Source organism: Colletotrichum truncatum (genome assembly GCF_014235925.2).
Source record: "Colletotrichum truncatum strain CMES1059 chromosome Unknown Contig_0008, whole genome shotgun sequence".
In the NCBI taxonomy this organism is placed as follows: Eukaryota; Fungi; Ascomycota; class Sordariomycetes; order Glomerellales; family Glomerellaceae; genus Colletotrichum; species Colletotrichum truncatum.
Genome location: NW_027222405.1, coordinates 1,702,179 through 1,717,482, shown reverse-complemented (window position 1 = coordinate 1,717,482; position 15,304 = coordinate 1,702,179). Strand labels below are relative to the sequence as shown.

The 15,304-nt window shown below is 52.4% G+C and overlaps 3 protein-coding genes across 3 annotated transcripts; 2 read left to right on the top strand and 1 right to left on the bottom strand.

Annotated features, from left to right (window-relative positions):
- Positions 1-563: 563 nt before the first annotated feature.
- CTRU02_211958 (glycogenin (glycosyl transferase family 8)) lies at positions 564-3,359 on the top strand (the record flags this gene model as incomplete). Its single annotated transcript, XM_070205748.1, has 6 exons — positions 564-602; positions 679-706; positions 764-870; positions 953-1,537; positions 1,600-2,099; positions 2,153-3,359. The coding sequence occupies 6 exons, from the start codon at positions 564-566 to the stop codon at positions 3,357-3,359; spliced, it is 2,466 nt and encodes an 821-aa protein (XP_070060561.1).
- Positions 3,360-3,711: 352 nt separating this feature from the next.
- Positions 3,712-6,323, bottom strand: CTRU02_211957 (uncharacterized protein; the record flags this gene model as incomplete). Its single annotated transcript, XM_036725611.2, has 4 exons — positions 3,712-5,327; positions 5,374-6,058; positions 6,106-6,210; positions 6,300-6,323. 4 exons carry the CDS (start codon positions 6,321-6,323, stop codon positions 3,712-3,714), a joined length of 2,430 nt encoding a protein of 809 aa, XP_036582816.2.
- Positions 6,324-6,843: 520 nt separating this feature from the next.
- CTRU02_211956 (carboxymuconolactone decarboxylase) lies at positions 6,844-7,719 on the top strand (the record flags this gene model as incomplete). Its single annotated transcript, XM_036725610.1, has 3 exons — positions 6,844-7,116; positions 7,165-7,497; positions 7,543-7,719. The coding sequence occupies 3 exons, from the start codon at positions 6,844-6,846 to the stop codon at positions 7,717-7,719; spliced, it is 783 nt and encodes a 260-aa protein (XP_036582815.1).
- Between the last annotated feature and the right edge of the window lie 7,585 nt (positions 7,720-15,304).

Below are 15,304 nucleotides of genomic sequence, written 5' to 3'. Positions count from 1 at the left end.
ACATTACCTCGCAACTATCATCGATTCCCGCTATGATGTGTTACGAGCTGTAGACAAACTGGCTGACTGTTGTCTGCACACTTGCCTGCCTGACGGGCATTAAACTCGTTCTAGGAACATTCTTTCTTCTTCGTTCCCATGTGCTCTACTTCCTCCTTCCTAATACTTTTCGGTCTCATTCTCTGGCCTCGGACCTCATTGTGCGGCCCTCACTCAATCTCGTCACCATTGCCAGTACGACACAATTAACGCAAGGCACCCTGGCTTGAATCCTGATAGTGTACCACAGTACATACATACTCCACGCTTTTCCTTCTCCGCACTGGACAGGATCAGGACCTGGACCTCGACCTCAAGGACGCACGGCTACCATCCCCGCCACACCCTGCCGTCATCCGCCACCCGCACCTAACTTCGACCTTGACTGTGACCACCAACCCTTACAGAACATCTGTATCATATTGTTCATGGCCTTTCGCTGACATCCTCGCTACTGTCGCTGCCGCTGTCTTGTTGGTTTTTTTGTCTGTTTGGCTTTTTGTTTCTAACGCTTCGTATACACAATGGCGTCGCTTCGTGGAAGTGAACAGGTCTATGCAACGGTTCGTGGGTCCCGGCCGTCGTCTCAATCCGAGGCAGAAAAAAGTAAACAAAGAGCTAATCGCCGCATTTACATAGCTTTTGTTGAACGACACATACCTCCCAGGTTAGCTTTTCTCCCTCAGTTCATCTCCTCTGTCATTGCTAATATTATTGGAACCAGGAGCATTGGTTCTTGCTCACTCTCTGCGCGATGCTGGCACTTCGAGACAGCTGGTTGTCCTCGTCACGCTCGACACCGTCTCCGCCGAGGTCATCACCGAACTCAAGGTCTGCTCCCAAATCTCCCCTTGGATCTTTAGGCTATTTATTTTGTTTTTGTTTTTAGTTCAAGTTAACACGTCATGCCCAGGCCGTCTACGACCAAGTCATTCCTGTCCCGAGAATACGCAACGACCGGCCCGCCAATCTTTATCTGATGAACCGTCCTGATCTGCACTCTGCCTTTACCAAAGTAAACCTCTGGAAGCAGACTCAGTTCTCTAAGATTATCTACATTGACGCCGATGTTGTCGCGTACCGAGCTCCCGATGAGTTATTTGATATCGCTGCGCCCTTCTCTGCGGCGCCTGACATTGGTTGGCCTGACCTATTCAACACCGGTGTTATGGTGCTCAGCCCCAACATGGGCGATTACTACGCCCTTATGGCAATGGCCGAAAGAGGCATCTCGTTTGATGGTGCAGACCAAGGCCTTTTGAACATGCACTTCAAGAACACGTATAATCGCATTAACTTCACCTACAACGTCACTCCATCAGCGCATTATCAATACCTCCCGGCCTACCGACACTTCCAGTCGAGCATCAACATGGTGCATTTTATTGGTCCAGACAAGCCCTGGTTTCAAGGTCGACAACCAAGCAAGGGTGACTCGCCATTCGAAGAGATGGTTGGCAGGTGGTGGGCTGTCTACGACCGGCATTACAGAGCTACAGTGTGTCCTGAAAGGTGCTTCAACAGATCAAAAGCTTACGTTTATTACAGGAAACGATACTGGATTCTCAAACAATGCAGCACCACCTAATGCATCAAACTGAAAACGAACACAAGATTCCGGAGATCGTACAGTATTTCACTAAAGGAGAATTTCAGCCACAGCCACAAGCTACTGACGTAGCATCTATGGGTGAGCACCTTTGTGAGCCACAACGCTCTCACGGCCATGGTAGCTTCCACTATCATGCGCACCCCCATTCCGACCGTGGAGCTCATAGTGCTCAACGACATGATGCCCACGGTCATGATTCCTCCCAAGAGCCGTACGCATATGTCAATCTGCCGCCCCGTGGTTCCAGCCAAGGACCCCAGTCCGAGATTGCGTATCAGGCTGGCCATTCTTTCCCCCTTTCCAGCGAGTCGTTTAGTCCATTTGCTGGAACGCAAGCTGAGGCTCGATCAGTGCAGGTTCCACAGCACAAGGAGCGGGGTCCAACAACACATGCGGAGCCATCGCGAGAGCCAAGCCCTCCTCCCGCACCAACATGGGATGCTCAGAGGTATGTCGTGACATTCCTTCCTTTTCTGGTAGAACTTGTACTAACTGAATCAGACAACCGCCTCCTGCAGATTCTAAACCAGAGGCCCTCAACTTTCCTTCCCAAGTGTACGAGATGTCTCAGGATCCCGCTCCATTTGTGCCACCCGAACGATACCCAAGTCCGCCACGAAATATGTGGTACGAGGTTCCCAAAGTGAAGCCTGCGCCACCGACGCAGAAACCTCGTCCCATCTTCCCTTGGGAGGTGAATCAACCCAAGCCGACCAGAATCTTCACTGGAGAACTCGTCGAGAAAGTGAATGAGGATCCATTGAGCCCACCGACTGGTGAGCAAGTAGTATCGTCCATATCCCAGGCTCCTACTGAGTCTTGTCTTGTAGGATCGTTGTCGACTACTCAAAAGAGCGAGCCCAACACTCCGCCCACCCCAAGCATCAAACCTGCTTCGTCGGATCCTTGGACCACTTTCACACGGACCAATGCCTGGGATGAAGTACCCGAGATTGAGCGTTACGTCGAGGGTCTCCAAAAGCATCGCCGTGGGAAAAGCCAAGGCTCCGTAGGCATACCTGGTGGACAGGCAGCCAAAGAGCACGGGCTCAAGCTCACCGATTTCCCTAGTGTAGTTGAACGACCTAGTCTTCCAGTCACTCCTGCGCCAATTCGCCGGCCAAAGTTCTGGGGAGGTGGTGGCTCCAGAACAGGCGAAGGCGAGGATGAGGAGGAGCTGCCGGCCGCCGAAGGTGTGCCCCCGCAGTCTGACTGGGTATGTGTGCATGGAATTCGGTGGACTCCTGCAGACTGCCTTTGCGATTTGACTAACATTCTACGGCATCAAAAGGATCCTGCAGCTCAGCTTCAAAAACTGGCTAAGCAGCAGTCAGAGGCTCTGCTGAAGAAGCTTGGGGGTGAAGGAGGTCCCGAGGGTGTGAGTCGCGAGATCCCATCACGCCCCTTGCCGTTCGGCTCTGAGGGTGTTATTTCACCTACTTATGTTGCGCAGTCATCTGGAGGGGTGGTGCTCAGTCCGCAGCCGGTAAAAGGCAGTGTTACTTCGAGCATTGTGCGCAATCTGAGTGGCGAGCAGGATCATCTGACAACACCCCGGTCTTCTGGTACCGCGTCATCAGCAATCAACCCCATCCCGGAACCAGCCTACCAGGGCCCCGGCGCCGCCTGGGAAAAGGGCGAAGACGTGCCGTTGAGGGAAACACCCGCATTGCCCACTGAAGAGGAGCGCGATGTGCTTGACACGTAGTGTTTGATGAATTGTGAGCATTCCCTTCTAATATTTAATCCACACAGCGATTTTGCGCATACGAGAGAGGTATCGTGGGAAGAGTATCGAATTGTATTATAATTTAGCAGCGGCCATGGATGCCTAGGAAGATGGTGTCCGAGAGACTTGGGCAGGAGTAGTGACGGTACATATCTCACATTGTTGGGTGAAATATGGTGTATTACTGTTAATTGTTCGATCGACCACCGCTTCGATTCACGGTCCATGTTGTTTGCATAAAAGACGCGCTAGTATTCCTACAAAAGTGGTATGATTTTACACCAAGGCCAGAACCACCCAAACGCCATGTAATGCCTACTATCTCCCTAGTTTACTCGTCGTCGGCCTCCTCGACTGTAACGGCCTTGCCCTTCCCCTTGCTGCTAGTCTCTTCGACAACCTCCTCCTGCGTTGAGACGGCTGCCGTCTCAGGGCTTCTTGTGGCAGATGCATCCCTTCTGGACTCTTCAGCGGATGGCTCAGATGGTGCCAAGTTTCCCAGGCCCGATAAGCCTCGATCGTTGCCAAAAAGTTGGTTCGCACCGCCCCAATTGGGGAGCACCGGGTTCGGAGCGAGGACAGGAGGCGACTCAACTTGGTTCATCGGCAAATTAGACCCAGAAGCAGTTTCCTGACGGGGCACTTGCTCATTGACCCGGCCTGAGTGGAGGCTAGCTGTAGCTCGCACTGTAGAAGTGTTTGTGTCCGCGCCTTGGGTAGCGCCAATGACATGTTGCGTACTGGGCACGGGAGCCTCTGAAGTTTGAGTCTCGCCGGAGGCGGACGGTACAGACTCAGGAAGTGTGTGAGAAGATAAGTGAACCCCCGCCCCATCTAGCCGCTGTAGCGGTAGGAGTGACCAACCAGGAGGGATAATAACGCCTTCTGGAAGTTCGGCGCTGTCGGCAGGTATTACATTGGGATGATTTGCGGGCCCGTGCCTCGTCACAACAGGTGCGTTAACCCGTAGTGTCGGGTGGATCGGCACCTGCGACAATGGCATTGTTGAAAATGGATTTTGGCTTGTTCCGAGATTAATGGCTGGGGTCGTGGCGGGATAAGGCGATGCATTTTGCATCAGTTCCTGTTGCTGCTGCAAATGGCGGATACGACCCAACTCCGCGGTAAGAAGTTGGAGCGTCTGGAACTCTTGATGCATGTGCTGAAGAGACTGGACCTCTCGCTGTATCATCTGCTCGAGCTGCTGTACCTGTTGACGGATCGTCGACATGTTGTTACTACCTGGCGTCTGTGCTGCTGGTACGAACGGACCGGCGGGGCCACCCTGAGCTAGCGGTGTGGGAATCACCTCAGGAGGGACTCCCATTTGTTGGGCCAGTTGCTGCATATTGTCTCCTTGAGCGAACCCCAGACGAAGCGGACCCAGCTGAAAGACTCTCGCGGCGCCATTGCGTGGTGCCTGCTGCGCCGGTTGTCCTCCTGGAGCAGCACCGGGCGCGTTATCTGGAGGTGGCTGCTGTCCCGCCGGAGCAGCAGCCGGAGCTCCGAGTCCACCGAGACCGATCCTGGCTAGCACGGCTTCCCGATTCTGTGGCGCTGCAGCGTTATTGTTGACGACAACAGGACTTCGGCAGGTAGGGCACACTTGCTGGCGTTCCAACCAACTCTTGAGGCACCCGAAGTGCAGAATGTGTCCGCAAGGAAGTTTCTTGGGGCGCACACGTTCAACGGCCCCAGCACTGGGGTCCCATGGCCGCATCTCTTCTCGGCAGATAATACAAGTGTCCTCCCGCGAGAGCTCTTCCTGGGTGGCATCGGGATATCTGTTCATATCTTCAACAGCTTTGCGGTATCGCCACAAAGCCGACCCTCTCTTGATGACGGACCGCGCGGTCATGAACAAGTCCCGCATGATGTGGATGGGTAAGCCGTAGAAGGTGAGAAGGATGCCGAAGAATACAAGGTAGATGGCGAGTTTGACGCAATCTGGTCTGTCAGCGTTTGGTTTATGTGATGAAATTGTCCGACTCACCAGCAATGAGATCCAAGATCAGAATCCATTGACCCTTTGCCTCCCACCCCGGAACTTCAATATCCATTTCATCGACATCTTCTTCAGGTGGGAGGTCTGCATTATCACTCGTACCCCCGTCGTGCTCTCTCTGCCGCAAGAGCTCCTCCCGTTCCTCGCGCAACTGTCGCCGCCGTTCCTCCAGACGCTGTCTTGTCTGTGTCTTAATTATGTTTTGTTCCATGACTGAAACCATGTAACGGATTCCTGTTCGTGCTGAGCAAGTCGCCAGAACAGCGAACTCAAAAAGAAACATAACCATCATGTTGGGTCGCGCCTGTTGGATAACAGTATTCACCGTATACCGGAGAAGCCATATGTCATAGACCAGGCTCAACAGAAGCGAGATGCTGAGTCTAGTATGGAAGAGACCAGGGTTAGTCGGCGGCTGCTGCTCAAGAACCTCGACACGGCCGTCACCAATCCAACCCCAGACCTTCCCAGTCACTAGGGCAGTGAACATGACGAGGAACCATGCGCCAATCTCCTCCCGAAATATCGTCATCGCAAGGCAGGTTTCTGTTATGGCAAACCACGCCCTTTCAGAGAGCTGTTCGACCTCAACTTGTCGTAGTGGGCCATACAAGAGTCGTTGCAAACCATATATCATGGTGCCGTATATGAGGTAGATGAAATTGACCAGGACCTGGCACATGTCAGCTAAGCTCCGTTGCACTTGTACGCGATACTGACCAGCAAGCAAAAGTTACTCTGTGCGAGGTATACCATGGCCGAATAAAAGTTCGCTCGTTGGTGGAAGGCCGATACGACCACTGTGGCCGCCAGGGCCGTGGATACCTATCGAGAGTCAGCAAGTCGAAAATGGTAGCACAGCGGGCGGATCTGGAGCTACGAAGGCGTGCTTGATAGCTATCATGAAGACTGACCCCTGCGTACCACGCAAGCCTCATCTTGTAGCTTGATGGGCTAAAAACACGGGATTCGTAGATTGCAGTGAGGGAAGCCCTCAAGTGCCCATGGTGTTGATGCAGGCCAAAGTAAGTCCGGATGCGCGCGGTCGGCGTGGCACGTCGGAGCTTGTAGTTGATGCCACGTTAATGAGAAGCATCCACTCAACTGGGGTGGATTACCTGAGCAGTGACCCAGGACAATCCTAGCCAGAGGCCAGGCTGGCCGGGCACGTGATGGCCTGATACAGCGATCGGAACTAACTTATGCCGATGCCGGTCCAGGCAAACGGTACAGCCCGCTGTACTGAGCTTCTCCTGCATACACCAACTTTCTAAATCACGAAGCTCACCCATCTGTAGTACAAGCATATCATCTTTCCAGATTGGCGGGCGCAACTTGTTTGTTACCAAACTGCACTGTCTATTGTAGTTATCCATTTAGGCGTTCGTGCCATCGCTGTGGTTGAAGATGGTTGATTGTTTATAATTGGAATCGTCGTGGCTTGATTTGAATTTCGTGATGGCGTTTGGTATGACTCCCGTTGCTTCGCCGACTCTCATTGCGTCAATTCGAAATCGTCCGCATGTCCCCAGGCAGGCGTGGTACTTTATCGCAGCGACAACGCTGACGGTTCTTAATCGGCCTGATGAGATACCAAGGATATACAACCATGTCATGAAGCATGGCGTTGGTCCTGACGACCTTGAGCCCGGACCAGATGAACAAATCACCATATCAAGGAAATTGCGCGAAGCTCTCATTAAAGCGTCGGCTGTTGGAGGGCTGCCAAAGGTACCTTTCAGAGCTGGTCTGACCTGATTGCGCGCTAACGAGTAACAGACAATAAACGCTCTTATGGAACTGAAAAAAGTGACGCCTGAGCATCTTCTCGACAAACCACAAGGGGATGATGCGTTGAATAATTCACCCACAGGTCGATATGTGGATGTTCACTGCACGCCTTCCTCCAAGATTCTAGAGCGAGGCCAGCACTTCTGGAGCAATATTTATGGCAAGATATCTCGACGAATAATGAGTCAGATGGATAGGTCTGGCACCGAGGACTTAGGATTGATGGCCCGATTAATATATGGTTACGTCTTGAGTAACACTGACGTTTTGACCTCTGTCGAAACGTCGTTTGTCCTTATTGCCGGGCTTATACCGCAAGATGTGAGTTATCGTTGGCATGAGGCAGGCCAATTCTAATAGCAACAGGTCAACCCACAACTCAAAGGCCACTTGCGGGGCGCGCTCAACGGCGGGGCGTCTGCTGACGAGGTGAGGGCCGTAAGAAGCATTGTTATAGAGATATGCGAAGCTTGTGGCATGAAGCAACTTGGAGTCGATACGCCAGGAGGATGGGGTTGGCGCAGCGAGGTTGTGACAGTTTGACGTTCAATATTGGCCTATCGAGGCGAACGACGCCTTCGGATGGATAATGTTCTCTCTGGTGCTGTTACGTTTCTTCTCGGTGAACCACACTACGTTCAACAAGTTGCCTGCCTACAGATCTAACGAAATCCCCAGATGGGTTTCTGACGCCCAATCACGGGTTCCGCGGGAAGGAGGAATTAGTTCCGCAATACGCGAGATCAGAATTGGTTGCTACCGAGGCGGGCAAGGCCAAGTGTTCTGGTCCACCACCACTGGCATCCAAGGGTCCCTGTTGGCCGTGGTTGGTGTTCCCGTGACGATATGTGTGGCACGATGGAGTACAGTGACCGGCGTGCATACGGCCGTAGGCGACTCTACAAATGGAGCATGTACCGAATTGTCGCAGGTAGGGGTGCTATGGTCATGTTTCCCTCCCGAGTCAATCGGAAAGATAAGGCCTACCCAGTCTACGATATGCGTCCCGTACAGAATGAGGTACATGGTGGTTCGGGGTGTGAAGATCTGTCTTGCAATCTGACCGGATGGTGGGACCGGCAGCCCTTGTCAACGGACAACTAATGAAAAGCATGGTCATGGCTTGCAAAAGTCAAGATCTGATTTCAAGGACGTGGGAGTGCGATTAACCAGCGGTGTACGTCTCTGGCAGCAGAAGAAGGTATAGTCTCGATGCAACAGCATATCCTCAAGCAAACCCTTGCGGCGTGTCTCTGAGCCGAGGGCTCTGCTTGGCTACCGCCGGGGTGGAGAGAAAATAGGCATGACGGAAAGCAAGCAAACGGCCCAGGTTTCTGTTCTCATCCGGTACTGAAAGAAGAAACAATGACAGCATTGGCGTGCTGATCTTTTCTGGCAGGGAGTAGAGCTCCAAGGTTGACAAGATTGACAGGGACAAATGACCAGTACCCAGAGGTGGTTGAGTTTACTGAGTTTGGGTGAGTTGACTAAGGCTAGGTGGCACCAGGAGAGGGGTCGCTCGGGGAAGAAGCGCGAAAGTGGTCGGCGACTACCTTGCAGTAATTAATTTCGGAATCCTCCTCGTCCGAGAACATACCCTGGTCTCCCTTCCCCTATCAATGATACCTGATCAACCCCCTCAATCACGACAGTCTGTTCATCACCACTGTTTGTCGAGGGCCCAGAACCCGGCCCGAGGGCGGCAATTTGCTGTCCCCTGCACGTTCGGTGGACGATGGACAACCGCGTTCCGATGCACGACTCTGCCCCGGATCACCGTAACCTATCTGCATCCGTTGCAATGCCTGTTCCCCCTCCACTTGCACTCGGGTCTGGTATGTATGTCCTCAAGAGTGCAAGGTTGCGTGTGAAAGGATGGAACTATTGATTTCCAACCTGTCGAGCATCAGAATGCCTATCCACCTCCACACAAACCTAGCCGTCCGCCGACTTGTGCAGCCCAAACCAGCCATGACTGGCTGCTTTCATTTGTCTGCCTCGGTAACAGCCGTTCTGCCTTACTGGAGCGACTGGGCTGTTTTAGCACAGCGCCTTGTGAATCCCCGGCAGGCCCCGTCCGTTACCCTGCCTCTCTGGCTTAACGATATCGAGCAGGGCTGCGTCGCAGAGCTAGTACAACCTTCTTCCTCTACCTCCTCGCCTCGTCCCTAAGCGAACCTTGCGAGTACTCGCTCGTCACACGTGGGTTGAGGGCGCACCTAAAGCTCTTGGGAGAAGCCACACGTCGTCTGGTGTGGCATTCGTCCAGCTCGAGCCATTGTTAGGAGAGCGGCGTGGCGCCCGTCGAAACCCGCGTCGGGCCCACAGGCTTGTCTGTGAGACCCGTTAGTAACTTTGTTTTCTTTTCGGCCACCTAGCAATATCTTCCCTTTTTTCTGTTTTGTTCTTGTGTGAAAAGGGAGCCATGGTTTTACCACCCGTTTTTTCAATCTATAGAACGCACCCCCTGCCTAGCAGATGCCTTGCCTAGACGCCTCGCACAGGTGACAGCATCGATATTCGTTCTCTCCACCCCTCCTTCGCCGGAACAACGACAAGACCAGGTCGACCGACCATTACGCCTTCTAGAGTCTAGCCCCCTCTCAACAGAGACCTTAGTTGGGTCATTCTCTGTGGGGGAGTACGTTGGACTTGGGCTAGTGGCACACACTGCAGGATGACAACGCCTCCTGCTGGGATCTGTAGTCCCGCTGGTCTGGATGGTCCCAGGATTGCGGTATGCCAGCCAGTAGTTTGCCATTGGGACGTCGCATTGCTGGATGTCAATTTTTCTCTTTCTTCGCGCATTTACAATCCTATTGAATCTTTTCTTTTTGAGCGGCGGCAACACCGCTTGCGGCCAATCCAGAATTCTTGGAAGCACGACAACAAGCGTTGCCCGTTCTCGACAGGGTATTGCTGAGTATTAGGGGGCAAGAGGAGGCGCCACAGTCTTGTCATAGCCACAGGTAGCGAGATGGAACATCACAAAGAGTCTGGATGTCGCAGAGTTTTGAAGCGCTCAGCACATGGGATATCCCGTTTCGTTATTAACAGAGCGAGCACGTTGAGTGGATCATCAAAGGTTAGTCTGTCTTGCCATATTCTCTTCTCTGGTGCTGCTTCTAGACCTCGCGCCAACGCCCAAAGAACCCTTTTTCCAACGGATCCATGAGCCAAGACATTACTGCAACGAGGCTTACAAAATAGACGCTACGCTCGGTTCACCACCAGCGACGTGTGGGCTGTATTGCAATAACTTGTATCCTGACAGACGGCGGCCACGTCGTCTGACCATAACGCTGGGATTCAGTAGTTGCAGGTCAACGCCTGAGTAATGTTGCGCCGTGGACATGGCAACTCAAGGCCCTAGGCCCAATATCAACACAAGAAATCGCACCTCTCCTTGCGCCACCCTACTCGCTTGCGTTTTGGCCATAGATGACCTGGCGGTCTAGCCAGAGCGCGCATCTGCCATCCCCTCCTCAAATCATCTTATAACTTTGGTACAAAGGCTGCACCTAATGCAGCTTGCGGTAGTTTTGATATCCACAGCCGTTGAGAAAGCCATGGCCAAAATCTGAAGGCGATGGACTCTGATCTCTGTGCCAGGGCCTAGCTCAAAAGACTTTGTCTACTTTCGTTTGAGGCTTTTGAACAAGATTCGCGTTCACCAGTATTCTATCGTGTAGAAAAAAGTGGTCGAGGAGATGCAAGGAGGAGAGACTAAGCGTAATCGCTCGGGTGGAATTCTTTTTAGGCAAAAGTAAGCAAAAATGATCCCACAACAAGAGGGTGTTGATAAGCGAATATAGTATCAAAATATCTTGGGGACCTCCTACCCGAGAGATCCAAGGCCGGCGCAGATGATCGTTTCGATTGTTCCCGCCCGGGTGGTGTTTTCAGGCTACCTTCCAAGTCACAACCAACCGGATACAAACGCTGGAGATACAACACTCAAGCCCTAAGCCAGTCGCCGGCTCTAGCCGGGATGGTGGAGAGCGGGTGATTCGCGCACTATAGTCAACCGACTTCAAAGACGCACTTTCTCAAGGGAAGTCTCCTGCAGGAGACATTATAGGTGAGTGGAGATTGATTTTTGGCAATCATCTCGGAATTGCGGGCTAGCCAAGCCTATGCTCAGGGAGTCAATTCTCCGGTATACTACAAAACCGAGTGGTCATTATGACGACGCCGTCTCAAAACAATATTGCTCACAGTACCTTGTTGAAAGGTCGTTGCCGCGACTGCAGGGGGGATATCATTTGGGTGCGAAGAGTCCAGTGCCAGTTGATCGCGATGTCGTCGCTTTGCCTAATCGCTGTCACATCATCCCGTCTCTTCAATGAGGGCAGTACCATGCGTGATATGTCGATCATTATTCACGCAGCCTTCTGATGTCGTATCTGATCTGCAGATTATCCAAAGTACAGGGAAAGCGGGACAAGGGTATACCACCCCTGCTGTCAGCTTGCCATTTGCAAGGAAGCCAAACCCTGCTGGGAAAACCTGCATAACAGTGGCCGCGACGAGACAAATCTTCCGTGGCTGGCCTAAAATGAAGGGTCAGGGGGACGAGGATGAATGCCGTGTTATACAATGGAATCAAAAACGAGAGGTCGGCCATGGACATTGGGCGATTAGAGGCACCAATCCCATATTTGCCTCTTTCTCCCTTACCTGACACGGCCCAGGTCCACAGGAGGATGCTCTTTGCATCCCTTCTAATTTTTATTGTTGACTCCTGGCAGCGTTGGAGGGGAGGGATCACTGTCTCTAGGAGTTTGGCGGGCGCCATCATATTTGGTAATAGCAGTGGTAACAGTCCATAAGATGAAGACGCCTTGGTGTCGTATCAGAGACGCACAGGTAAAACCTAGCCAGTTGTACGTCGACTGGACAGATGGATTCCGAGGACATCTTGCAGATGGATACCCCTTTCGTCTTTCAACCCCGTGTCGCCTCGGACTTTTGGTATCCACTCTCGCCAAAGATTCCTCATAAGAGTATGACGGTGGTGCTTCCGGGTGTAAGTACTAGACGGGGGGCTGGAGCTATGCGACTGGCAAACAAGATCCATCCCGTTGTCATCGTGATCCCAGGAAGATGGACGCGACAAGTGTAAGGAGAGAATTAGTGGGCTGTTCTGGTCTTAGGCTGCCGCTGTTAATGCGGTTTTGACTGTGATGTTGCAGTGGGCGAGGCTTTCTCTGGGTTGTGCATAGTAGCGTGGGCAGTCTCTGCCTTACAGTGGGAAGGTGGGAGTTACCATGGAGGGCAGAGAGAGGGACGAAAGCCCTGGGTCCCACTAATCATAGGACGCTTGTCATGTACGTGTTCGGAGTTTATCTCGTTTGGGGTTAAAGATAGAAACCTTGATTTGACGGGTGTGGGGTCATTGTCTGTTGTTATGCTTTTTATTTCTCCTCACCACTGCTCCCTCCTTGCTCGTTTTTGGGCTTGTCTCATCCCACTATTTCCATCCCCCCGGCCTAGCGTCTCCGCTCTCCCACCTTTGTATCTTGTATCTTTAAAGTGGAGACATGAGTTGAAGGAGACATCTTAATATCTAAGGCAGGGGCGCCGAGACATACTCGACAATTAAGTATGGGAGTACGTACCATATCCCGCTTGGGAAGCTAGAGAAACTCTGAGTCTCGGTGCTAGTTGACGGACGACATGCTTGGCGTCCTAACCATAGCGCCAAAAAAGAGTCAAAGGCAACACATCTCAGGGTCCTCTAGCTTTTCCAGGCACTCCCCAGGCTCGTAGGCGAAGCTTTGGGGCGGACGCCTTCGTCTATGTTTCTGTGTTCCTGTCCTGGCCCCCAAATGGCTCGCCTCACCTCTAGCACCGCGATGCAAAATGACAGTCATCTGCGGGTGGAAGCCCACAAGTATCGATCAAAGAGGACGGTTGAGGGGCACCAGCTTTCGCTCTTCCCCCTCTCCCTGTCTCTCTCTCTCTCTCTCTCTCTCTCTCACTCTGTCTCTTTCGCTTTTATCCTCTTCCGCGAAACACGTTCGCTTCACACCCTAATCAAACCGTCGTCCGTCCCAACAGTCTGGTTGCTGCGCCATGTCCCCATATGTTTTAACAGTCTTCGTAGATGCCGCCGGCCCGCCACAAGCCATTGGGGCACGGGCAAAACCGTTGCTGACATTGCCTACCCTTGCAGACTTATCATTTTAATCATTATGCTGGATCACTCGATCACCCGACCATATGTTGTTCACACATGCTGGCACATACTCCTCCCCATACCGAGATCTAATTTAGACTTGCCTGACGTTGTAATGGGCCCAAACCTTTCGGTTGCCTGCCAAAGTCAATGAGCAATCGGGTGGTTCGTTTGTTCAGAGGTCTCTAATATCCCTTTCGCCCCGCCCTGTCCGCTTCCCAACTCCCTGGTCGAATAAGGCAACCGGCACTAGACCGCTTATAGTTAAGCTGTCTGCATTCTCGTTTACCATTTCTCCTTTCACACAAGCGCGCCTGCTCCATTTCTTAAAGACAGGGTTCTGCCATGTGAGATCTGCGGAATCCAGAGAAGCGGATCCGCCACCGCCCGATTCGCTTCCTACAACCCTGCTGTTCATCAAGCGTCATCCTAGTGTACCCCACTTTGGGACTAGGTACCAACAGTACTTGAGATTTTAGGGGACAACACCACTAGGGTGCGAGGGCAATGGTACTGGCTAGCGCTGTCTTTCTTTGCCAAAAAGTTGGATCCTGTTTATTCGCTACAGAGAAGCAATAATGATCAGAATTGCTGCCTCGGGCTTTTGGTCTCAACCCCGCTCACGCTTGTGTCATGACCCCCGTGCCCCGTGAATAATGACGGCGACAAGACATTGGATGCCTGCAACCATGCTTTAAGGTACGGCAACACACAGTCTCCTACGCTAATATCTTCTACTGAGGAGTCCGGCGTCGTTGAAGCCATTTTGGATGGGCAGGCGTGTGGTAGTAAGATTGAAGAGATGTGAACAGCGAGCTTTGGCAGACCCACCGCGTAACCATGTTCAGGCTGGGGCAAGGGTAAGTATGCACGTCGGTTGCTGGTTGGTATCACTTTTTCCCCCTCCATTTACTACATTCGTTCATCGAATGATACCTACAATGTTCTGATTGCCTCGGTCCGTCATGCATTTGGCAGCGTCACGGTAACTTCTCCGTGAGACCCATTTCTCGATTGCAATTGACGGTGGCTCAAAGTCTCATTCCAAAATGCACATTCCAGCCCGCGTTCTCGAGATTCGAGAAGCGAGTTGTCAACGGTCGTGTGCCGCGGAATTCCACTACAACGTCAGGTCAGGGCCGTAGGACACGGAATGGAATGATGGCCGATAGACCCACGCGCGTCTTCATTCCGCAGCACTCCGTACAAGGGGCAAGAAACGGAATTTTGGGGTGTCAGCGTCTGAAGGCACCCGTTGGTCAATGTCCCCCACAGTATGTCTCCTCATAAGTTCGTAGTAAACACATTGCTTACGTTTTCCCTTCCTCAGGTCTCATCTCCACCTGCACTCTATTCCGTCCGGCGAAGCCGATCTTGGCAACCTTAATAATCGGTTGTCGCTTCCACAGCCAATGAAAGACTTCGGTTTCACAGCCAATCAGCGATCGTATGTTGTTTCTCTCATTCCGCCTTTTCGTGCCAGTTCCAGTCCGCTGCTGCGCTGTTCTGTGCCAAGGCCCCCATCAGAAATGATTGAGGGGAATGCGGCGGTGCGGTGACAGTGAGGATGTTAATGAGACGAGGGGTAAGGGAGTCTCTCACTCCCAAGGTCAGTAGAGTGTGGTTTTTAATACCGAGACTTAATTCAGGCCGCCATTAAGGGTCCTTGCAACAGCATAATCAGTCAAGAAAGGCAAAGCAGGAAAATGAGTGGCATTGAGGGGGGTGGGATGAGGATTCAATCCCCCCAAGATATGCAAGATCTTCGGCCTCCGTGACCTTGCCGCCAGGCCTGACCTTGGCCCTTGAGCACAACACCACACATTGATGGATGTCCAATGTACCCGGTTACCGCGCTTGACATTTGATTAGCTGGTCACTGGAGGAAACGAGGGTCGAGGTCGAGGGTGAGGTTATCGCACAGCTTGCCCAAATAGGAAGTCCAGT